The 23,478-nt window shown below is 41.6% G+C and overlaps 5 protein-coding genes across 7 annotated transcripts; 2 read left to right on the top strand and 3 right to left on the bottom strand.

The window, feature by feature from the left end:
- Positions 1–798: 798 nt before the first annotated feature.
- Positions 799–2,548, bottom strand: LOC6504098 (zinc finger protein 622). Of its 2 annotated transcripts, none has more exons than XM_001964135.4 (3): positions 2,415–2,548; positions 1,372–2,353; positions 799–1,303 (listed from the first exon to the last, which is right to left on the bottom strand). In XM_001964135.4, exons 2-3 carry the CDS (start codon positions 2,251–2,253, stop codon positions 953–955), a joined length of 1,233 nt encoding a protein of 410 aa, XP_001964171.1. In that variant the 5' UTR covers positions 2,254–2,353; positions 2,415–2,548; the 3' UTR covers positions 799–952. The 2 variants fall into 2 exon arrangements, with proteins under 2 accessions (XP_001964171.1, XP_032308770.1); XM_032452879.2 differs by having other exon boundaries at positions 2,418–2,458.
- A 248-nt stretch (positions 2,549–2,796) lies between these two features.
- On the top strand, positions 2,797–6,662 carry LOC6503553 (TATA element modulatory factor). The gene is made up of 5 exons (XM_001964134.4): positions 2,797–3,751; positions 3,806–5,378; positions 5,441–5,705; positions 5,767–5,997; positions 6,068–6,662. The coding sequence occupies exons 1-5, from the start codon at positions 3,112–3,114 to the stop codon at positions 6,290–6,292; spliced, it is 2,934 nt and encodes a 977-aa protein (XP_001964170.1). The 5' UTR covers positions 2,797–3,111; the 3' UTR covers positions 6,293–6,662.
- Positions 6,466–8,157, bottom strand: LOC6504097 (chitotriosidase-1). 2 transcript variants are annotated; one of them, XR_001408519.3, is made up of 3 exons: positions 7,153–8,157; positions 6,647–7,091; positions 6,466–6,587 (listed from the first exon to the last, which is right to left on the bottom strand). XR_001408519.3 is itself a non-coding variant. In XM_001964133.4 (2 exons), the coding sequence occupies exons 1-2, from the start codon at positions 8,040–8,042 to the stop codon at positions 6,701–6,703; spliced, it is 1,281 nt and encodes a 426-aa protein (XP_001964169.1). In that variant the 5' UTR covers positions 8,043–8,157; the 3' UTR covers positions 6,608–6,700. The 2 variants fall into 2 exon arrangements, 1 of the variants encoding a protein (XP_001964169.1); XM_001964133.4 differs by lacking the exon at positions 6,466–6,587 and having other exon boundaries at positions 6,608–7,091.
- Positions 8,158–8,440: 283 nt separating this feature from the next.
- On the top strand, positions 8,441–10,793 carry LOC6503554. Its single transcript, XM_001964132.4, has 3 exons — positions 8,441–9,312; positions 9,371–10,031; positions 10,097–10,793. Exons 1-3 carry the CDS (start codon positions 8,800–8,802, stop codon positions 10,186–10,188), a joined length of 1,266 nt encoding a protein of 421 aa, XP_001964168.1. The 5' UTR covers positions 8,441–8,799; the 3' UTR covers positions 10,189–10,793.
- A 21-nt stretch (positions 10,794–10,814) lies between these two features.
- LOC6504096 lies at positions 10,815–11,523 on the bottom strand. Its single transcript, XM_001964131.4, has one exon. It carries the CDS (start codon positions 11,502–11,504, stop codon positions 10,881–10,883), a length of 624 nt encoding a protein of 207 aa, XP_001964167.2. The 5' UTR covers positions 11,505–11,523; the 3' UTR covers positions 10,815–10,880.
- Between the last annotated feature and the right edge of the window lie 11,955 nt (positions 11,524–23,478).

Here is a 23,478-nt window from a genome sequence, read left to right as displayed (position 1 = left end):
CAAGCGGTTCTGCCAAAAAGTTAACAAGTACAATGCCAGACCACGAAAAAACTTCCTCTAAATGCAAATTATCTCGGTCATTTGTTGTCCGATTGGGATGAGCGATGTCTTAAACGACTCTTAGAATCGAAACTAAGCGATTGATGCAAAAAAATTTCGAAAAATTAACAAATAAATTATTTGATTAAAATCTTGAAATTTTTTTGCATCGGTCGCTTAAGTCAAGTCCCCTGAATCGTTTAAGGCCACTTTCTTCAAAATCGGTTCATAAATGGCAGAAATATTACGGACAAAAAAATTTTAAACAGCGATCTGAGTTTTCTTATACGTGGGGACGCGCTAGAACTGGTTGCGAATTACAAAACCTATGGCGACATGGTCCCGCCTTAAAGCCTTTGGAAAATTCTGTTTTACGAAAAAGCGGACAAGTCGGAAAAATTATGGAAAATTCAGAAAAATTGCGGGAAAGTCGGGGAAATCTGGGGAAAATTCCGGAAAATTGGGAAAACCTTGGAAAGTTCGGAAAAAAGTTGAAAAATCGGAAGAAAATCTGGAAAATTAAGAAAAATTGCGGGAAATTGTGGAAAATTTCGGAAAATTGGGAAAACCTTGGAAAATTCCAAAAAAATATGAAAAAATCGGGAAAATTGTTGGAAAATCTGGAAAATTCACGAAAAATGTGGAAAAATTCCAAAAAAATGGAAAATTATTGAAAAATAAGAAAAAAATCGGGAAAATCGCAGAAAAACCCGGAAAATTCCGGGCAATTTTGGGAAATTCCATCATTTTTGGAACCTCCTAGTTTTTACATTCATTAATGTATTTTTTATATTACAAAAATCCTATCGATTAACAAAAAAATAACTCATTTCTGGGCATTTAATATTATATATGGAATATATTCCAAAATGGTAGGTCCGAGCAGCTTCTAGCTTTCAAGTAGGTGTTATCCTTAGACCAGAACCTGGGCGCGGTAGTGCTTCTGCAGTTTGTTGGCCTTGCAGCCGAGCTTCATCTGCCACTTGGATTGGACTCGCTTCATCAGATGGATGTCCTTGGCCTTGCGGGCAGCCGCCTGCTGTTGGGTCTGTGTCCAGCCCAGAGCCCGGTACTCGCTAAGGACCTTGTGCAGCTTGCGATCGGACTTCTTCAGGACGACGGCGCGTTCCGGGCGAAGGCGCTGCTTGTAGTAGCGGAGCAGGGAACGGTGTCCAATCACAGCGCCCGATGGCAGCACCAACTGGTACTCGTCGCCGTCGAGCAGCTCGGGAACGACCTCCTCATCGATGTCCATGCCGTCCTTCTGTTAATGGGATAACCAGAAAATATTATTTTCACGGAATTAGATTGGAAATCCTTCAAAAAACTCACATTATCGGGATAACTGGAACTGTAATCGTAGTACTCGGCATATTCGGCCAATGCCATGCCCTCGTGGAGCATCTGGCAGTGTCCCTTGTCCACCATGTGCTTGCGCACCGCGTCCAGGGAGTAGAAGGTCTTGCCGCGGTCATTACACCACAGGCAGATAAAATAGTTGGCCACCTTCTCGCCCAGGTAGTAGAGGAGGCCCTCGATATCGGTGCAGTATTCGGTGTCGGGTATGAAGAACGAATGTGCCACGGACATGTGCTTGAGGTTCTCCACCAGATCCTCGCTGGTGTGCGAACAGAAAAGGCAATCGCGTTCGGTCAGTGGATTCTCCGGGATCTTATCCCATTCATCCGAATCCACTTCCTCCTCCTCAATATCTTCAAAATCGTCATCATCCTCATCGTCTAACTCCTCATCCTCGTCCCGGCCATGTGCTCGCTCCGCAAAGGCCAGACGACCCTTGCCGGCGGCCGCAGCCGCCAATGCAGGATGGGGACGCGGCTCCAGGACACTGCGTGTGCAAACGGATGACGCTGCTGTACTTGTGCTGCCACCACTGGCGGTCATTTGTTCGCGTTCATATCTGGCCAGGGCTTCCTTGTGCTTCTTGCTGTTGAGGTGATTGTCATGGGCTTTCTGGCCGGAGAATTGCTTCCGGCACGCCTGGCAATAGACACTGATGTTCTGCTCCTCCAAAGCGGCATCGTTGGCGCTGCGGGCGCTGAGGACGCGCTGCTGGAACTCCTCGGCGGTGACGGGCGGCAGCTGGGCCACCCGACGCTTCAGATTGTAGCGATGCCAGTCGGTTTTGTAGTGCTCCCGCTGAATTTCCGCGCTGGCGAAGCGGGCATCGCAATTTAGGCACGTGAACTGCGACATTTCTGCACCTGCTACCACGTCGGCGTCTGTGTGACAGTGGACTCTTTCTGACAGAGTTTCGAATTTGGAATTTCACAACAGATCTGCTACTGCGTCTGATCTGAAATCCAGAAAGATACGATGATTAATGCCATTAAAGAAAAACACAAACAGCAACGCACCACGTTCTTTCTGATTTATGAGTGTGACCAGCCAACCCTGCCGATATGTCAGATAAGAAAAATACTGAAAGAGATAAAGATATTAATTATTTAAATATAAGTAAGTATAAATATAAGATATTGATTTATAAAATATCTTAAATTATAGATTTTATTTATTTTTAAGGATATCTAATAATATGAAGTCTAAATATTAAAGTGAATGCTTAAGTTTCTTGAAAATGATATGGTATTAAGAAATAAAAGTAAAAGCTCAAGTATTCTATAATTAGTATTAATTAATTTATGTTTTTTAAAGTTTATTATAGTGTTATTTATAGTTTAAACTTAAAAAAGCTTTCACTTTTACTTAGTATTTAGTATTTTTCCAATTGGATTATTTGGAAGGTAGCCAAACGGCCACACTTAAAGTGTGACGTTGGTGTTATTTTTGTTGTTGTTTTTTGGCTGGGCTGGCAAAAAAAAAAATTGAATCCCGACTCCGATTTGCTGAACCTGCCATTATAGTTGCCCATTAGCAGTGTTTCGAGTGTTGCCAGCGAGACGGGATGTGCTCCTAGACCGGCCCCAGCCACCTGGCCACCTTGGAAAGCAGCTGGACGACCGACGAGCGACGACGGCCGCCGAGAAGTAAACAAACTCCGGATAACATTTCACGCCAGGCACTAGCTGGCACCACCTGGCACCAACTGCAACGATGAGCTGGTTCGAGAAGGCCAAGACGGTGCTGATCGAGGCTCTGGACATCCAGGATGACGAGGGCAAGTCCTCCCCCGAAAAAGATAACTCTGGCGGCTCTGACACGCGTTCGGGTCATGACCTGACAGCTGGCGGTGGCGGTGGCGGTGGCGGTGGCGGCGTCGGCCTACCCTCCTCGTCGTCAGCGGGCAGTATCGCCACACCACCCTCGGACACGCCCACATTCTTCGATAATCCCCATGCCAACGAAATGGTCACCATTCCGCCCCGTGCTAGCGACACCACCACCACACCCACATCCGGTACAGCATCTTCCGCGCTGTATGCCAAACGCCAGTCAGCCACCTCGGATTCCGTGGATCTGCTGTCATCGCCCACATCCCCCATCTCGCCGACGGGCGGTGGGGCTGAACTTCCGGTGGTGGTGGCTAAACGGCCATCGGAATCCTCCCTAGAACTGATCACTGCCACGACGGCCAGCGAAATGGAGATGTCGCCGGACACCGAGCCATCACTGCCCGACAGCATCGTGATCATAGCCAGCAACGAGACGTCCGACAATGCCGAGGGCGACGGCGAAGACGACGACGATGATGAGGGGACACAGCTGGAGCGGCACATGGAGGATCATCTGAATGGTATTCCATACTCCATTATCCAGTAACTCTCTAACTAATCGCTATTCCTTTCAGACTCTACCAAAACCATGAAGGCCTTGGCGTTCAGCGACACCCAGGCGGCTGGTCATGTGGCTGGAGCGGATTCGGATTCCACGCAGAGCTTCGAGGACATCCAGATGCAAATGAGTCACCATCACCATCATCATCATCTGAAGGGCAAGTCCCCGGCCCAGGTCAAGATAATGGCCACAGCCGCCTCGTCGGCACCGCCGGGAGACGTGGTGGACCAGAGCTACTCGTCCACCTCCTCGGACATCGAGATCATCTCGAATCCGAACGGGGATTCCAGCACCAACAGCACCGCCACCCGGACCAGTCCGCAAAAGTTCAAGGAGCTGGGCGGCGTGGCGGGCGGGAAGATGAGCCTGAAGCCGAAGGGACACCATCGAGAGCCGTCGGAGATATCGCTGCTGTCGGAGGACTCGCAGTCGGAGCTGGACAAGCTGGTGCAGCGCATCAGTGAGCTGAACCAGGTGATTGAGGCGCGGGAGCAGCGTCTGTTGCAGTCGGAGCGCCAGAACGCCGAGCTCCAGGAGCGCAATCAGGAGCTTAGGTCTCGGGTAGAATCGGCGCCAGATGCCGCTGATGCGGCGGAGGCAGTGCAGCGACTGTCGGCGCTGGAGAAGAAGTTCCAGGCAAGCATTCGGGAGCGGGATGCCCTCCGGATTCAGATCAAGACGCTGCGCGACGAGCTCCAGAATAAAATCCCAAAGGACGAGCTGGCGGAGTGCAATGAGATGATCCAGGGACTGCAGTCCGAGGGCGAGAAGCTGTCCAAGGAGATCCTCCAGCAGTCGACGATCATCAAGAAGCTGCGGGCCAAGGAGAAGACCTCCGACACCCTGCTGAAGAAGAACGGGGAGCAGATCTCGCTGCTGTCCAGCGAGTCGGAGCGTTTGAAGAAGTCACTGGCCGCCAAGGAGGAGATGGAACGCACCCAGATCGAGGCCGTGTGCCGGATGACGGCGGAGAAGCGACGAGTCGATGAGGAGAACGCCGAGTGCCGGAGCAAGATCGAGGATCTGCAGTCCCGATTGGCCGCTCTCCAGGCCAGTTTCGACGGCCTCAAGGGTGATCTCCAGAAGCGGACGCGCCACGAACAGGACACCATACGGGCCGAGCAGCAGGAGTACGTCCAGCAGGTGTCCGATCTCCGGGAGAAACTGCGCCTGGCCGAGCACAGTCTGGCGCGTCGGGAGCAGCAGATGCGCGAGGAGAACCGCCAGCTATTGCGCCGCCTGGAGGCCGCCGAGCTTCGGGCGGAGAGCTCCACCCACGAGCTGGGCGCCACCACCACGCCCCTGATCCGACAGATCGAGGCACTGCAGCGCACCCTGGACCAGAGGTCGGCGGGCTGGAATCGGGAGGAGCAGCAACTGCTCCAGAAACTGGACGATACCCAGGTGCAGTTGCATTCCCTGCAGCAGCTGGAGTCCGTTCAGGGCGAGAAACAGGAGCTGCTGCGCACCCGATGCAGTCTCCTGGAGGAGAAGCTGTCCGGCGCTCTGATGGAGGCCGAGGCGGCCAAGATGGCGCTGCGCCAGCAGGAGCAGGAGGCTGCCACCAAGGAGGGTCATCGCCAGAGGTGCGTCTCCTTACCATCTACTCCTTCCCAGACACTTCTGTAGAATCCTGTTCTCTTTGCAGTAAACTGATCCGGCTGGAGGAGGATGTGAAGCGGCAGCAGGAACGGATTGCCGAGCTGGAGGAGCAGCTGGCCAGGAAGCAGGCGGAGGAGCAGCAGCCCACCCTCCTCACCGTGGAGGCGGTGAAGGCCAGCACTGAACTGCAGGCTCCGATGCAGCTGACCAAGTCCCAGGTGGCTCCAGTTCGTCCCTCGCCGCCACTCAGCCTGGTGGACGATAGCGGCTCCAACGAGGAGGCTCTCGGCGGCATTATCGACTGGCAGGCGGTAAAATCCTGTCACCATAATCCTTATTCCCTGAATCTGAATCCCTGAATCTCTCCCGCAGGACGACCTAGACTGTGCCTCCAATTCCGGCCACCGGCAGCCATCGGGGATCGTCCAGGGCGTCCACTTGAGCTTCCTGTCGTCGAACACCAGCACCCTGGAGCACCTGCAGGCGCTGCTGAAGCAACGGGACGGTGAACTGACCCACCTGCAGTGGGAGCTGTCGCGTCTCCAGGCCGAACGTGGTGTCCTCGATGGTGAAATCTCCAACCTGACCATCGAACTGGAAATGGTAATCGGAATTCTTCTCTTCTCCTCCCATCTCGATCCTAATCCTCTCTTCCCTCTCCTCTCCTATCCAGATGAAGGAGAAGATGCTGATGTACGAGGAAATGGAAAATGGCTACAAGGATCTGCAGCATCGGTATGATGCCCTGCTCCAGATGTACGGTGAGAAGGTGGAGCGCACCGAGGAACTGGAACTGGACCTAACCGAACTGAAGTCCGCCTACAAACTGCAGATCGATGAGTTGCTGGCCAATCCGCCACCAAATCTCCAACGTCCAGCCGGTGGGAAGCAGACATGATGGCCGCCGGAACGCAGGATTGTCTCCCTGCCAGAGTTGCCATGCCTGCGGCGAACGTAGCCTAGCTAGGAAGGAGGATGATACCCATTCCCATTCCCAGTTCCAATGTATTATTGTTTTTTTTTTTTTCGTTTTGTTCTTTGGATGCTTTGGATGAATCACTAGCACTATAGCAACCATATGTACCATACATGCCAATATGTACCATATATATATATATATATACTGATGTCCTTGATGTCCTAATGGCTCCAGATGTCTTCTGATGTCTCCTGATCCTGTGCATGTTCTCTATCTATCTAGTTACATTATGAATTGATCGATTGTGATAATTTAATTTATATAAATATATACATAAAGTTATCGTCTACTCCTGGTCCACGTCCTGGTCCTGGTCTGGTCCACATCCTAGTCCTGATCTGCTCCTGCCTTAGGCCCATCCAGGACCTCCTTCACCGTCTGGATGAGCGGAAAGACTGGCTTTCCATTCCAATTACGTATAAGATCACAGGCATTCTCCAGATCATCACTATTCAGGGAGAACACCATAATCCCCCCCAGATTCAAGTTCCTCACATAGCTAGCCTTGCACTTGATGCTCGTCTGGTTCTCGTACGAGATCCACTCGTGGAGCATACTGAGGTAGGGGGAGCAGGCCTCTGGATCGAAGCTGTAGACGGGATTTGGGAAGTTCCCAACGCACCGGCACGTCTCCGAGAGCGTTGTGAAGCCGAGACTTCCACATCGGCCATAGCCCTGGGCTGGAGCACCCACCCGCCGGTTGAGGGCATTCACGAGCCTGGAAAAAGGATCATCCAATTAGGATAACTATACGGGAGATAGAGTGGAGGAATACCCACGTGAAGGAGTGTCCATAGGTGGGCAGACCCACCACCAAACGGTGCGGCTCCAGGCCATTCGATAGCCACCACTGGACCGTGTAGTTGATGTTGAAGGTGCCCATCAGGGAGTGCTCCTGGGGGCGGGCATAGAGCGGGGCATTCAGGCCCGTAAACGGCATGTCCTTGCGATAGAAGTGGAAGTCGTAGGACATCAGGTTGACATAATCGGCGTACAGATTCAGCTCCCGGATGTTGTAGGCGTAGAAGGCGATGCCCTCGGGCGCCGCCACCGCCAGCGATAGGATGTCCTTGTCGCGTTTCTCGCGCCGCCACTCCGTCCGGATCTCGTAGAGCAGCTGGCTGAAGTGCATCCGCTCCTCGTTGTAGGCACTGGGGAACTCCCAGTCCAGATCGATGCCATCCAGGCTGGGATAGGTGCGCAGGACTTCTCGCAACGACCGGAGGAACACTTTCCGCCGGTCGTGGTTCGCCACCATGTGAGCGAACTGCTCTCCGCTGTCGGCGCCACCAATCCACAGCAGCTGGTGCACCTGGGGATGGGCACTGCGGAAGCTAATACTGTCATTCCGGAGCACCCGCTGCAGGTCGGCGGGCAGAACCAGACTGGAGTTGTCCAGAAAGGCGGGTCCAATGTTGATGTGGGTGCACAAGTCGCCCGGCACGTCCACCAGCCTGAGATTGTGGGCGTCATTGGTGGCGTAGTAGCACACCAGGCGTTGTTCTTCGCCACCAGATGACCACTGGCCGCCGTTCTCCCCGAATCTCGTCCAGAAACCCAGCGATAACAACAACAACAGTGAGATCCCAGCCAGGCAGATGATTAGGGATCTTAGGGGGCTGAGAAGTTGCCTCCTGGGCGGATGTTCCACTTGCGTATAGGCCACCATTTTGTTCTAACGGTTCACATTTGGCTATTTTGTTTTCCTCCCAATTTCTTATCATCTAAGAACAACAAACAAAAAAAAAACCAAAACAAAGACCGATATCAGTTAGTGTGACCAGGTGTCAATGGTTATTGCAGTATTTTTTAAAGGGGGGAGGACTATTAAATGTTAATTTTTAAATTTTATTATAAAAAAAATATATCAAATAATAATTATAAGTTTTATAAAACTAAATTTAAAAATAAAATAACAAGAATAAAATATAATTTAGTTTTTAAATTATTTTAAACTAATTAAAACTTATATTACAGTTTTAAATCTTAATTTATTTACTTGTTTTCTAAAATAAATATATTTATAAGATATTAATAACATGTATATTATATCTTTTTTTAAAACAAGCCCCCCTTACACCCCCTCTAACACCGCCTGGTCACACTGATCAAAACAACAGGAAATTGTTTTGATTAAACGCGATTTTATATGATTTTAATTGATTTATGGTTTAAACTAATTGATTGTACTAGTGAGCAGGTACTAAAATAAGACGGGCCCCTCTCCGCCCGACCACCCCCGCTCTTCCGAACCAAAGCAGCCAAAGAAAAAACAACAAATACGACAAAAAATTGATGAAAAAGAGCAAAAAAAAAAAATGGAGTGACGGGTGACGAGGAAACACAAAACAAAAACACTCGAAACAAAGGAAGTGGAATAAGAAAAAAAACAAAAGATATAGAGAAAGAGAAAGAATAGAGCCACCATGGATGAGTTCGAGCTGGAGGTGGACACCAATTTTGTCCAACTAAGCCGGCAGCAATTGCTCCAACGGTATTCGGGTGCAATGAGGCAACTCCGACGCCTGGCCGAGTCCCGTTACGAGGTGCGCTCCATCAGTTTCGATAATTATGTACTGTTCCAGTATTTCCGTCAGCGCAACCTACTGACACCGGTCGGTGTTTCGCCCACACCCACCGCCACCATGCCGCCCGCCCCACTAACCGCCTACCTGAAACTGGAGGTACTTCATCATCTACTCGATCGCCGGCGTCAGATCCTCTGCTGGCTATTCTATCTAACACTCGTCTCGTTGTGCGTTGCTGCGTATCGGTATGAGACGACCGGAGCTGGTGGCCATCAGGAGCGTGTCGTCCAGGCGATGGTCTATCCGGGTATGAGAATGTGGCGTCGCATGACCATGCCGCTAATCCAGCGCTTCCCCCAACTAACCGAGCTCTATGACGAGTCCTGTCTCATGGGCAATCCCTTCTTCCAGGTGAGTAGAGTCTTTTCTTCAAAGATCTTGAAAAGATGACCATCTTATTGTCTTTTAGGTGGAGGATCTTAGTTGTGGGCCGTGTGCCAATGTGGAGAACGTTTGGCTGGAGAGCGATGAGTGCGAAGGGCATCCCGATCCACCCACCCACAAGTGCCATCAGCCCGTTGTCGCCGGCGAGAGTGTTCCGTTCGCCTTCCGCAGCCAGCAGGAGGCCATCGATCTGAGGGACTTCTATAATATCTATGCCAGCAACCACAAGATCTTCCAGCGCGATGCTTACCGCGTCCATTCCACCAATCAGGGTGTCCATAATCTCGAGGATCTCTTCGGTCAGTTCAACAGCAGTAGCAGTAGTAGCTCCTCCTCCTCCTCCTCGGCTGCCGCGACAAGCGGAGGACAAGCGGATGGCGATGGCAGCACGCCCACATGGACGCAGCAGGCACACAATCTCTGGCGCTGCAATCGGATGGTGCCGGCCCGTCTCCTGCGTCCAATATTCGCCCGACCGCCGCGTCTGCCCAGCATGGGCGTGGCCCTGGAGCGGTATGTGGCCATTGATACGGCCCAAGCGCCAGCCTACACGCTGCCGGAGACCGAATGCCCCAATGTCTATGTACACCAGGCGGTGGGCACCAGGTTCATCATTCTCCGACCCACCAGCGAGTGCCGGCACCGCTGTCGCACCCTCTCCCTCCGACTCACCCAGTCCTATGTCCGTAAGTATCCACAATTTCTCTTTATTTTCTTTCTTTTTTTAATATTTCTTCTGTTCCTGTTGCAGTGAGCTATAATTGGTTGTACTGGAAACCGATCTCTGCACCGGATCCCATATCCGAATCGTTATCCATAAGCCTGATTGGCTCCTACTGTTAAAAGGAATCGAATCAGTATCCTGCTCGTAGCTATAAGCGCCCTAAACACACCGCCACACCATGTCCCATGTCCTTCATCCTTCAAAAGCCAAAATTTATTTACGAATTTCGTCAAAGCTCATTGGAACACCAATCTAAAAAAAAAAAAGAAAAAGAAAAGGAGAAGGAAAGCTAGAAGCTAAAACCGATTCTTTTCAACCTATATATATATATATATTCAATTTTTTTTGTTGTTTTTTAGAACCCTAGGCCCATGGCTCAAATCGTCGTCCTGCGTAATCCTCAGATCCTAGTTCATAAGCTATAGTTTAGTTCGACAGTTAACAGCAATAACTTAAAAACTTAAAACAGGAATAGTTGCTCTCCCCCCTCCTCCGTTGTGTTCATCGTTTTAACCATTTTGCATTTAAAATTATAATATATTTAAATATTTTCCAGATTTTAAGTTCTCTTCTCACAACCTCTGTATAGTCAACGAAACGAAACATAAATAACTTAAATAATTGAGAAAAAAAAAGCAATTTTTGTAAATATCCATTTGCTAGCCCTGAGTTTGACTTTGTGTTTTTGCAACAACTCACGATATATTAAATATATTTAACGAGATACATTAATTTTAAATAATTATTTAAGGGGACAGGTCCATCACAATTTATTTTTTCCTCATTACAAAGACAAATATGGTAGACTATCCTACTTAGCAAGAGCATCGAAATAGGAGCCTGTCATTAGATCCTCCTCCTTGATGCCAAACGCCTTGGACAACTCCTCGGCAATCACCTGGCCCTGCTCCAGTGTCTGGTCCGGCTTCAGGCACACCTCGAACTCCATGAAATGACCCAGATCTTTCACCTCGTCGAGATGTATCCGCGTCTGGCCGTGCAGGAACAGATGCCGTGTCTTGGCCAGGACTCCTAGAGCACCATTCGACTGGCGGAGGATCTTCTCGAGGATCTCGGGCTCGTCCACCTCGATCTTGTTGAAGGTGGAGAGCTTCGGCCCGGCCACATCGGGGCGGTCGTAGTAGACCAGCTGGGAGCGAGCCGGCGGCTGGAGGTAGCGCAGCTTGAGGCGACCGCCCAGTGGCGATTGGAAGAAGACGTCCCGCTGGACGATTAGTTCCGCTTCCGGTACGCCGGTCAGCTTCCGGGCAATGTCTAGCCGGCCGGCGAATCCCTCCTGGCCACCAGGTATCCTTGCCTTCACCTCCACATTACGCTGGTCGGCGGGAGTTGCGCTTGCCGGGTCGCACATGGTAAACAATTTAATTTCGATTTGTTTTGAATACAACCGGGATAGCTTTCCTAGAGATGGCATTGCCAGAAAACAAAGCTAGTTATTTGTTATCGATTAATGGCATTAAAAGCTAACGTTTATTTTTATTAGCTATATAGCTATAGATATATCTATTTTTAAACATTATGAATAACATTAAATTTGTACTATTTAATCCTAAATTTAATGAAAGTACTAAAACACACTAAAATTTAAATTAAATAAAAGTTTAAGCAAAGTTTCTTATATCGATAGTTACATCGATAGGAACATCGTAACAGGTGGCAGCCCTTTCAAACTGATTGGCGCCAACTTTAAGCCTTTCCTGTTAGCCATTTTGGTAGTTCGATGAGCCAAAGAGCATTTTATTTGATATTTTCTTATGTCTGCTCATTCCATTTGGAAAATTCTCCATTTATGAAGTTGGACCACGTTTTTGCACAAAATATTTTCTATCAAGTGGATATTGGCGGCAAGGAAGTTGTTGGAGGAGTTCTTACAGGTGGTAAGTCATAAAAATAAAAAAAAATATGCGGTGAAAAGCATTAAAAAAGTGTTCAAATACTAGAGAAATAGATTTTAAGTAATTTTTATAGAAATTTTGATTAAATAGTGGTGCATTCTGGCACTTTCTTATTGAATATAATATTTTTAGAGTGTTTTTTAGATGAAATCATGAAAGAATAGAGTTTTTTTTAGTTACTTTTTAAAGTTTTAAGGTTTTTTAAAACAAAATTTAAAGGTTTTAAATATTTGACATATGAAAATTAAGACTTTTTGGACAAAAATTGAAAGCGCAAGATCGCAACAGCCATTTTGGAAATTGCATAGCGTCCTAAAGAGGTATGTATGTATGTATGTATGTATGTAAAACGGTAATTACATATACTTACATACAAAAATACATATATATTATTAAAAATAGAAATTAATTTATCTCCAACTGAAAACATTTGATTAAAATAATAAAATTAAAAGTTTATGAGACTTGGGGCTTGGCTTGGGGAATCCTTTGGGCATTTTACAGTTCAACTACATACATACATACAACATATTTACATAAGAATAAGTACATAAATTATGTAATCATGTATTTAAGTACATAATTGTTAAAATAATTAATAATTAAACTGGGGAACAAAAGCAAACCGAACAAAGACAAGGCTGCAAAGAGGAGAAAAGCAAGAAAGCAAAGGAAAATAAGAAAATGCGTCAGCTTGTGAGTGAGTGTGTGAGTGTCCATGGTAGTATGTATGTATGTATTTATGTGCTGTGTGGATGTATACATACATATATATATGTATGTAGGATGTATGTATGTACGGATTGTATGTAGCGTATAGCCCACAACTTGAATAGTCTCTTTCCGAGGCCCCGTTTCGTAAATGCGCGCCATATACAAGTGGGCGGAGGTGGAAGAGTAGCAGCAGCAGTACAGGGTGGAGGGGGGGCAGCTGGTGAAGGCGCCGAGAAAGAGGGAGAGACAGAGAAGAAGCAGAACTATGGCGCGCAACATACATACATACATATACATACATATATGTATGTACTATAACTGTATATAGTACATAGAAATGGCGGATTGTAGGCGGGGGGTTGCTGCTGCTCAGATCCAGGGGGTTGACTTTCTAGGCGGAAAAGGAGCAAGGAGATGACGAGCAGAAAGGGAGATGGAGAAGATAACGGAATATAAACATTAAAAAATATGATTTCCAAACAGGATAGAACATGAAATGAAAAAGAAGTTTCTTTTTCAAAAAATAAGATCATTTAAGATTTAAAGGTCAAATTTGGATCAAATTAATAAAATATCTTATAGATCAATATTTTATGGCCATTTTTTAAAGCTTGAGCTAAAAAAATTTAAATATTTATGGGAATTACAAGCCGATTGGCGCAGATTCTTTTTTTTCTTCTTCTTCTGATATTTTTTGTCTTTTCTTCTCGGATTTCTTGTCGTTTTCAGGTTTCAGCTGTTTCTTTTTCGCTTTTTCGGCTCCCTTTCGGTTTGTTCCTGTTCTTCTTCTTCTTTTACTTTATTTTTTTTTTTTGGCAGCTGTTCCCTCTTATCCCTCTCTATCCCTATGCGGCTTCAGTATCTTATTTTGTTTATTTTGTTTTTGGGGTAAATTTATTTTTAATTTGCCAGCCATTTTTGTTTTATTTCTCTTCTCCGCCTATCCTCCTCTTATTCTCCTCTCTTCTTCTTTATCCGGGGGTGGCAATTTGAAGTGGATTTCGTTGTATCTTTTTTTTTTTTTATATGATATGATATTATATGTACTTATTTGTACATACATACATATATTTTGCTGTTTTTTTTCGAATAGATCAGATCCCATTAATTTGTTTTTTTTTTTTTTTTTAATTTCCGCCAACCACCCTCGCAGATGCTCGCTCTCGCTCTCTCTTGCTGAAACTCCTATACTTCTCATCTTCTTCTTTGCGCCTTCTTCTGCCTCTTCTTGCCTCCACCATTTTTGGGTTTTTATTTTTTTTTTTTTTGCATGGAAACATAAAATGCGAATTGTATATCTTATGGCATGGAATTATTATCTATGTACAGCTATAATAGCTTTAAACAAACACACACACTCTCTCACACACACACACACACATACACCAACACAAGAACATGCAAGCACACACATGAACAGCAAGGGTTACAAATATAGGTTTTCAAAAAAAAAAATTTTTATAAAAAAACAAGTTTTTTTTAAGATATTTTCTACTATAATATTATTCAATATTTTTTGTTTTATTTTATTTTGAATTAATTAATTATAATTAAACAATATAAATTTATACAATTATTATATTATAGGGTTTTTTGTACAATTTTGTAAAAAAAATATATATTTTTCCTATTTTTCGAAATAAATCATATTTTTTGAGTCCTTAAAATATTTAAATTATATTTTTTTAGTCTATAACCTTCAAGCTTCCAAAACTATAGTTTTTAGTAAAATTTCTTTATATTATACCCTTTTTTATTGAAAATTTTAAAAATAACGTAATATTTTGGATTGAATTAAATACATTTCTTGTTTTTTTATTGCAAGACCTATTTTTATAACTACTTAATTATGTATGTACTTTATTTCAAAACTTATCCTTATTTTAAAACTAAAAAATCTTTCAAAAACTAAAAAACATTCGTTTTTTTTTTTATAAATTTCTTTTCTTAATAATTTTTAATCAACAATAAACAAAATAGCACACATATTTAAGAAATAATTAGTGATTAGGCCCTATTTTATATAAACCTATTTCATTGACCTCGTCTATAAGCCTAAATATGCATTTTTTTTGGCAATTATTGACTTTGGAAATTTAAAATAAAATATAATATAATAAATCATATACACAAATTTTAAAAAATAATTAGTAATAAGCTTAAATATGAAACTTTTGGCATTTATTAGATTTTGAAACAATTTACAGTAAAATATAATACAAAATATAAAATATAATTAAACTTATACACAAATTTAAAATATAATTAGTGATAAAATATTTAATTCCTATTCCCTATTTTATTGACCTCGTCTGTAAGCTTAAATATGAAACTTTTGGCATAGTGAATGGGAAAAAGCAACAAAATCATACCCAAAAAACAAGAAGCAGACAAAAGCGTCTAGAGAGGGGGGCGGATGGGCGGTTGGGTGTTTTGTGGGCGGGGTTATTAGAGGTGGAGGTGGCAAAATGGGGTGGTGGGGGGGTAAAATAAAGTTTTTGCTGCAAGAGGGAGGCAGAGAGAGAGAGAGAGAGGGGTGGGGGGAGAAGGAAAGTGCAGAAACGAAAATTTAATGCAGTTTTCTCAATTTCCTATGTTGAATTCTGCTCGGCCTCTGCCGCTGTCAACGTTGACTGAGGCAGTGGGAGAAGCAGAGGCAGAAGCAGAGGAGATAGCGATAGTGACGACCTTCGTTGTTGTTTTTGTTACTATGGTTATTGTAGTTATAGTTGTTGTTGTATTTGGTGGCCCTACGTTTTTGGTAGCCGATGGCACAAAATTGTATATTGGCCATGTACGGATACAGATACATCATCATGAGATACATTGTATGTATCTGCAAGTATGAAATGCATAAATATATAGCGATAGTCTCAATATATTATATAGTATATATGATATATATCGTATATAAACTAAAGATGTGACTTTTTGTGTGTGTGTGTGTGTGTGTATCGGTTTTTATGCGATTGTAACTGTTTACCACCTATTCTCTCCACCCATCTCGCTCGCTCTCTTTAGCATAAACCAGCTGCGACTTTAAGTTAACAGTTGTTGCTTTTCCATTCCCCCTCCCTTCTCCATCCCCCCCTTGCACTCACTTTATTTTCCTCTCTCTCTTGCTATCTCACTCTTATTGTGCTTATTTTATGTTTTTTTTTGTTTTTGTTCGTTGAGAGAGTAAGAGAGTAAGAGATACTTTGACCTTTTTTTTTCATCAAGAAGTCTCTGAGCTGGAGATCATTGCAGATTAAATACACACACACATACACACACTTATACACGTGTATCTGACGGATACACAGATTTGTATCTCGGCTTTCGGCTGTTCTTTTTTTTGTGTTTTTTTTTCCTTATTGGTTACGTTTTGCTTTTAATATTTTACTTTCTGTTATTTCGCTTTTTTTTTGTCTCTCAGTCTTTTAATTCTTTTTCGTTTAAGTTTTATTTTCTTCTCTCTGCCTTGTTTCTGTATTTTATGATTGGCTTTTACTTTTTGTTTCCTTTTTTTACATTTTCGTTTCGTGTTTTTATAAATTTTCCCCCAATTTTCCATTATATTTTTTTTGTTTTTTTTTTTTTGTGCATGTATCTATAAGATACATATTGTTTTTCGCTTTGTTTCTAGGCACCCAACATTTTTCAATGGAATCGATTTCAGTGAAGAGAGATGGAGAGGGGTGGAGGGGGGTGGGGGCATGGGTGGTAAAAGGGGGTGGCAGAAGTTGAAACAACAAGTGGAAGCCAAAAATCTGCATGTACTGTATAGAGTATGTGTGTGTGTGTGTGTGTGTGTGTGTGTATACATAAACCCAGATAACCCTTTGCCCCTCCCCCTTACAAAGACCCCCTTCTCCTACTCTCTCTCTTTCTTTCTTTTTTTTTTGTGGTTCAATGGACTCTGGAACCTCATACCCTCACTTATTTCCCAACTTTATTTTTCATATTTTTTTCCCCAACTATTCTTCTAATAAAAATTAATATTATATTTCCATAAATTTTAATGAAAAATTCCTTAAAAATGTATTATAAAATATATTTTTTATTAAAAAATTTCCCAAGAAAGTGTATTCAAGTTGAGACCTTGGTTTCGAACTTTTTCTGGCTTGTATCTTGAGTTTTTCATTTTGGCAGTGCACCAAAATTCCTCCCAAACTGCAGGGGGTCAAGAATTCTGAATACTCTATAAGAGCCTTGAATTTATGGCAATTTCCTATTGAGTCCAGGGTCTTATTGATCTTTTTGAGAAAAGGGATTTCGCTTTAGAGGAATTTATTATAAGAAAATACATATTTAATTAAATATGATTGTATGGAATTTAAGGAACTTATAAATATTATTAAAATTAAAATATAATACAATACTATTTTAAAAATATTTTAAAAACAGTTCTATAAAAACTAGAAACAAATAGCTCCAAAAGTAACATTTTCGGGCTTCAAAATATCTAAATAGCCTAAACTATCGTTGAAACCTATCTAACTATCGAAAATATCGACAAGAAAATGACCCATATATCTTAAAAATAGCCTTATCTACCATTGAAGACTATCTAACTATCGACAAGTATCGAAAATATCGATAAAGAAATGCCCCATATCTTAAGAATAGCCTTATCTACCTTTGAAGACTATCTAACTATCGAAAAGTATCGATAATATCGATAAAGAGCACTCTCTTATGCTCTATTAGACATCCGATACTTCCGTTCTTTTATATCTTTTAAATTTTTTACGAAATTCATATACCCTTTCTGTAGTTTAATGAACTTTTCTTAAAAATAAATAAGAAAAAAGTCAAATTAGCTTTCTCTCTTTCTTACGCTATCTATCTTTATCTTTGATTTGCAATTTTTCCTTTTAAACTTTTTCTTGTTGTGGTTGCAGTGGAAAAAATAAATAAATTATAAAATGTATCTATGTATCTGCAAGATATGTATCTATATATCTGTCGGATATTCATATTTATTTATGAGCCAAGCCAAAGGCCATAAAAAGAAGAAGTAATGCCTTTTATATCCCACCCACACATTTATATTTAAATATGTATTTTTTTTTATAATAAAAACTTGAAATAAAAAAAGCAAAAACACACACATACAAACACACACATGTATGTATGTAGATATGAAAAACCAATTTTCTTTTCACGCTTCGATTTCTATATAAAATATACATATATATATATATATATATATGTATGTATATGAGTGCAAGCGAGATGGATGGGCATATTTGTGAAAGGGGGGCAAAAAGGAACACGTAAAAAAACATAAAAAGGAAGGAAAAAAACAAGAAAGGTCGGATAAACGAAATGGCGGGGAGAGAAACGGGAAAGATGGAGGAGGAGGAGGGAAGAAAAGGGAGGCAAAAAGTTTAATAAAGAAATATTTGAAATTTCACAAAAGTCGGACTTTAAAGGGTTTTATTTTTGGGGGTAACTTTTTTTTATTCCAACAAAAGTATTTTTTAATCAAATTTTTTATTCCATGATAATAATATTCCTTGAAAGAAAAAAAAAACAAATCAAAAATGCATCTCACGTTTATAATTTATGCAACAATGTATCTGTATCTTTGTATCTTTAGAATATTCTTCAATTGCTAAGTAGTAGTAGTGTCCAGATCTTTAGAGCTACCTGGCAATTTGTAAGCTGAAAACTCAGGTAGAAAGACAAAGGGACAAAGGTCACAAGCTTTAACCCTCAGGGGTCATGGGGAAGGATAAGAAGGATACCAAATAAAAGGGAAAAATAATTAAGGATCAAGATATTTCTAGACAGGTAGGGGATTAAAATATATTATAATATAATATAATTTCTATCTTTAAAATCGTAATTATAGTATTGGAATGCCACTATCTCAGATTTTTAAAAATACTTATTATTTGATAATGACCTGAGTCATGAAACATTTTTTATTATTTTTTTTCTATTTTTTTATCTCTGATTAAGTTTCTTTAAAATGAGTCATTAAGAGTTTACAGCTTTTCGAGGGGATTTCGCGAAAGTATGTTTTTTTGAGGATTAAATAAGTTTTTTTAAATTTTTTATTTTTTAAATGGAAAAGTGGAAAAAATAGAAAGAAAGAAATAAGCAAGTGATGACAGCTAATGTTGAGGCTTTTGAATTATCTGGAAATATGGGCTTGTAAATTCCATAAATCATGATTCACATGAAGCTAACAACAATGGAATATATATACAAAAATATATATATATAAAAAAAGAAAAATATATTCATAAATGTGTACATGAATATGTAAATTATATGGCATGACAACAAAGCACAAAAATATGAATACATTTCGATATTCCAACTATGTATAATTACTTCGGGGATTTAAACAAAAAAAATACAAATAAAAAGTAATCATAACCTATAATTGCGAAAATGTAACAAAGGATATTGTTTGGAGGGCTGTGGCAACCCTGGCAATTTGCCAGATCTTTTGCAAGGAGAGAGGACAAGAGAGAGGGAGAGAGAGAGAGGTCTGTATAACTGTACCTCCTATTCCCTTTTATTCTTTTCGGAAAGTTCTCTTCTCCGCTCCCCCTTCTTTCCACTTTTTTTTTTTTTGAAATTCTAACATGGTCGCCCATTTTGTGGCCTCCCTTTTTTCCCCTCCTCCTTCTTCTCTCTTCCTTCTTCTTCTCTCCTCTTCCCCCTTTTTACAGCTGCTAATTTACCGCCATGAATTGGCAGAAAAAGAGAAACGCCGAGGAAGCCAGAAACCAAAGAAAATCGAAACGAACAACAAAAACAAGTGAAGAGGAGAGGAGAGAAAGAAACAAAAAAAAAAAAGCGCTAGCTATGCGCTGCGACAGCGCTGCCAGCGTCGACTGCAGCAGCTTAAGTGCGGAATTTAACTGCCGATTTCGCTAATCTTCCACCCACACAAAAACTCAATTTCATACTCGCACACCACACGAGATACACACACATATGTACATATATATATATATATATACATATATGCGAATATTTCGTACATATTTTCGAGTATATTTTCAAAGGGGTGTCGCACACAGACTTTGGACTTTCATGCGCTACTCTACTCACTAAACTTTATAAAAAAAATCCCCCAGAGTTACTAATTTAATTAATACCAAATTTCGTCATAGCTCCCAAAAATAGACTAGCGAGATGGCTTAAAGATATAAACAAATAAATTTTGATCAATAGTATTTATTACAATTTGTTGCAGATATGTCGGGAATTGAGCCACAGATCTTTTGAAATATTCCACTTGAAAATCGGATAAAGATTGAAAGAGATATAGCTATTATAGAGGGCCCACTATACGGAAGTCCAGGATTTTGGAAGAGGATCCGCCACAAAAATCTGAAAATTAAAAAAAAATATTTGTTGCAAAGATTTTTATGCATAATCGTCAGAAATTGATCCAGAAATCGTTTAAGATATCCCGATTAAGAATCGGATCAGAATTGGCTGAGATATAGATATGGATGGGGGCCTCATACGAAAATCCAGCATTTCGAAGGGGGGATCCCCTACAATTTTTTGAAAAATTTTGAAAAAATATTTTGTGGCGGCATTTTGATGCAGAATTGTGGGGAATCGATCCAGAAATCGTTTAAGGTATTCCGCTCAGGAATCGGATAAGAATCGGCTGAGATATATCCATGGATGTGGGCCTCATACGAAAATCCAGCATTTCGAAGGGGATCCCCTACAATTTTTTGAAAAATTTTGAAAAAATATTTTGTGGCGGGATTTTGATGCAGAATGATGGGAAATCGATTCAGAAATCGTTTAAGGTATTCCGCTAAGGAATCGGATAAGAATCGGCTGAGATATAGCCATGGATGTGGGCCTCATACGAAAATCCAGCATTTCGAAGGGGATCCCCTACAATTTTTTGAAAAATTTTGAAAAAATATTTTGTGGCGGGATTTTGATGCAGAATGATGGGAAATCGATTCAGAAATCGTTTAAGGTATTCCGCTAAGGAATCGGATAAGAATCGGCTGAGATATAGCCATGGATGTGGGCCTCATACGAAAATCCAGCATTTCGAAGGGGATCCCCTACAATTTTTTGAAAAATGTTGAAAAAATATTTTGTGGCGGGATTTTGATGCAGAATGATGGGGAATCGATTCATAAATCGTTTAAGGTATTCCGCTAAGGAATCGGATAAGAATCGGCTGAGATATAGCCATGGATGTGGGCCTCATACGAAAATCCAGCATTTCGAAGGGGATCCCCTACAATTTTTTGAAAAATTTTGAAAAAATATTTTGTGGCGGGATTTTGATGCAGAATGATGGGGAATCGATTCAGAAATCGTTTAAGGTATTCCGCTAAGGAATCGGATAAGAATCGGCTAAGATATAGCCATGGATGTGGGCCTCATACGAAAATCCAGCATTTCGAAGGGGATCCCCTACAATTTTTTGAAAAATGTTGAAAAAATATTTTGTGGCGGGATTTTGATGCAGAATGATGGGGAATCGATTCAGAAATCGTTTAAGGTATTCCGCTAAGGAATCGGATAAGAATCGGCTAAGATATAGCCATGGATGTGGGCCTCACACGAAAATCCAGCATTTCGAAGGGCATCCCCTACAATTTTTTGAAAAATTTTGAAAAAATATTTTGTGTCGGGATTTTGATGCAGAATGATGGGGAATCGATTCAGAAATCGTTTAAGGTATTCCGCTCAGGAATCAGATAAGAATTGGCTGAGATATAGCCATGGATGTGGGCCTCACACGAAAATCCAGCATTTCGAAGGGGATCCCCTACAAATTTTTGAAAAATTTTGAAAAAATATTTTGATCCAGGATTTTGACGCAGATTGGCGGGGAATCAAACCACAAATATTTAAAGGTATTCCCCTTGAGATTCTGCTTACAATTGCTAGAGATATGGACCTTGGAAGTGGTCATATGGGAAAAACCGTATTTTTAAAGGGGGGGGGGGGGGCCTATTATAAATGGGGAAAAGTACGTTGATTCAGGTTTTTGATCCAGAATCGAACCACTAATCCTTTAAATTATTCCGCTGGAGAGTGCAAGAATTACAAAAGATATGAAGGAGTGTCATATATAATTATTTATATTCAGGGAGTAAATATTGCATAATTGACGAAAAAAGAAAACAGAAAACCGAAAATACCCGTGGGATGATCTAATGACAACAGTGCAATTATAGATGGCGCCAGTAATCGCAAAAAAGATCGGATTGCAGTAGGAGGGAGGGGAACATCTCTGAGATACAAATACAGTCTCCCCTTATATGTGGGTGTATGTTATCACCTTCCCTTCCACACACACGTTCGCACACAATAACGGTGCTTTTCTAGCATGCGGAAGTGCTTTTGTGGGTTTTATTATTTTGTTATTGTTTTTATTGCCAGCCTAACTGCATTTCGAATAAAAATCCAAAAAAAACAATCTCTCTTTGGGTGGATTTTGGAAAATTTTCACCAAAAACACCACTCGTGGGGGGAAAAATCTAAGTAACAACAAGAAAGGCAAGCTAACTTCGGGCGGAGCCGAAGTTTATATACCCTTGCAGTTCAGTCGCAGTCCGCTAGGTGGCGCCACGCATTTTATGTCATTAGATACATAGCGGATCGTATATAGTTGGCCGATCCTTATGAAATTTGGCAAATCAGATTATTTTGTCCAAAATAGAATCTGTATCAAGTCCCATCTTTCTAACTTAAAAAACACCAAAGTTATGCCAATTCCGATCGTTGTATGACAGCTATAGGATATAGTCGGCCGATCCTTATGAAATTTTGTACACAAGATATTTTGGTCAAATATAACATGTGTGGAAAGTCCCAACCCTCTATCTTAAAAAACAACGAAGTTTAGGCATTTCCGATCAATCAGTTATATGGCAGCTATAGGATATAGTCGACCGATCCCGGCCGTTCCGACTTATGTACTACCTGCAAGGAAAAGAAGGCTGTGTGCAAAGTTTCAACTCGATAGCTCTAAAACTGAGAGACTAGTTTGCGTAGAAACCGACAGACAGACGGACAGACGGACAGACGGACAGACAGACAGACGGACAGACGGACATGCTTATATCGACTCAGGAGGTGATCCTGATCAAGAATATATATACTTTATAGGGTCGGAGATGTCTCCTTCACTGAGTTGCACACTTTTGACCAAAATTATAATACCCTCTGCAAGGGTATAAAAATAATATTGCATTTGAAAACGACGACGACAAAAAACAAACAACGAAAAAATGGCTGAAAAAAATAGAAAAATAGAAAAAAAAAAAGCCCACCTTTCTGCAGCAGACAACCCGGCTCTCCGCGGGCTTTTTTTTTTTATATTTTTTTGCATGAATTTGAATCTGAATCTGAATACGAGTCCGTCGACCAGTCGTCGATGTAAGTGTAAAAGTATCTGAGTATCTGTAGTCGTGTTTGAATGGGAAGCGATAAGCTGCCGGCTATGGGGAAACCCTAAATGCCCTGCAATTCAAGGTCGCTTTAGGGTAGGAGGCTTTACTATCCACAGGACATTTTTTTTTGGCTATAAAGATTTTTAAAGTTATAAACATAAAAAGGTAATAAATAGTTTATATTAAAAAGTAAATTAAGAAATAAACAAATTAATGCAAAATGTATATAAGTTTATTTGTAAGTTCTATATTAAGTTTAAATGTGTAATATATATATTATTATAACTTATAAAAATATAAATTAAATTACGTTTATAAATATTGATTTTAAAAATTTTAAATAGTTTAAATATCACGTTTATAAATATAAATTAGATTTAAGTTA

Source organism: Drosophila ananassae, chromosome XL (assembly GCF_017639315.1).
Source record: "Drosophila ananassae strain 14024-0371.13 chromosome XL, ASM1763931v2, whole genome shotgun sequence".
Classification (NCBI taxonomy): domain Eukaryota; kingdom Metazoa; phylum Arthropoda; class Insecta; order Diptera; family Drosophilidae; genus Drosophila; species Drosophila ananassae.
Note: the sequence above shows the minus strand (reverse complement) of the source record. Positions and strands in the feature narration are given on the sequence as shown.

Bases quoted from the DNA above. Each gene is read 5' to 3' on its own strand.
- LOC6504096 (XM_001964131.4), bottom strand. From the start codon at position 11,504: ATGCCATCTCTAGGAAAGCTATCCCGGTTGTATTCAAAACAAATCGAA.
- LOC6503553 (XM_001964134.4), top strand. From the start codon at position 3,112: ATGAGCTGGTTCGAGAAGGCCAAGACGGTGCTGATCGAGGCTCTGGAC. The intron at 3,752-3,805 runs GTATTCCATACT...TATTCCTTTCAG, and splicing joins CATGGAGGATCATCTGAATG to ACTCTACCAAAACCATGAAG. The intron at 5,706-5,766 runs GTAAAATCCTGT...TCTCTCCCGCAG, and splicing joins GCATTATCGACTGGCAGGCG to GACGACCTAGACTGTGCCTC.
- LOC6504097 (XM_001964133.4), bottom strand. From the start codon at position 8,042: ATGGTGGCCTATACGCAAGTGGAACATCCGCCCAGGAGGCAACTTCTC. The intron at 7,092-7,152 runs GTGGGTATTCCT...TCCTTTTTCCAG, and splicing joins ACCTATGGACACTCCTTCAC to GCTCGTGAATGCCCTCAACC.
- LOC6504098 (XM_001964135.4), bottom strand. From the start codon at position 2,253: ATGTCGCAGTTCACGTGCCTAAATTGCGATGCCCGCTTCGCCAGCGCG. The intron at 1,304-1,371 runs GTGAGTTTTTTG...TCCCATTAACAG, and splicing joins GTTCCAGTTATCCCGATAAT to AAGGACGGCATGGACATCGA.
- LOC6503554 (XM_001964132.4), top strand. From the start codon at position 8,800: ATGGATGAGTTCGAGCTGGAGGTGGACACCAATTTTGTCCAACTAAGC. The intron at 9,313-9,370 runs GTGAGTAGAGTC...ATTGTCTTTTAG, and splicing joins TGGGCAATCCCTTCTTCCAG to GTGGAGGATCTTAGTTGTGG. The intron at 10,032-10,096 runs GTAAGTATCCAC...TTCCTGTTGCAG, and splicing joins ACTCACCCAGTCCTATGTCC to TGAGCTATAATTGGTTGTAC.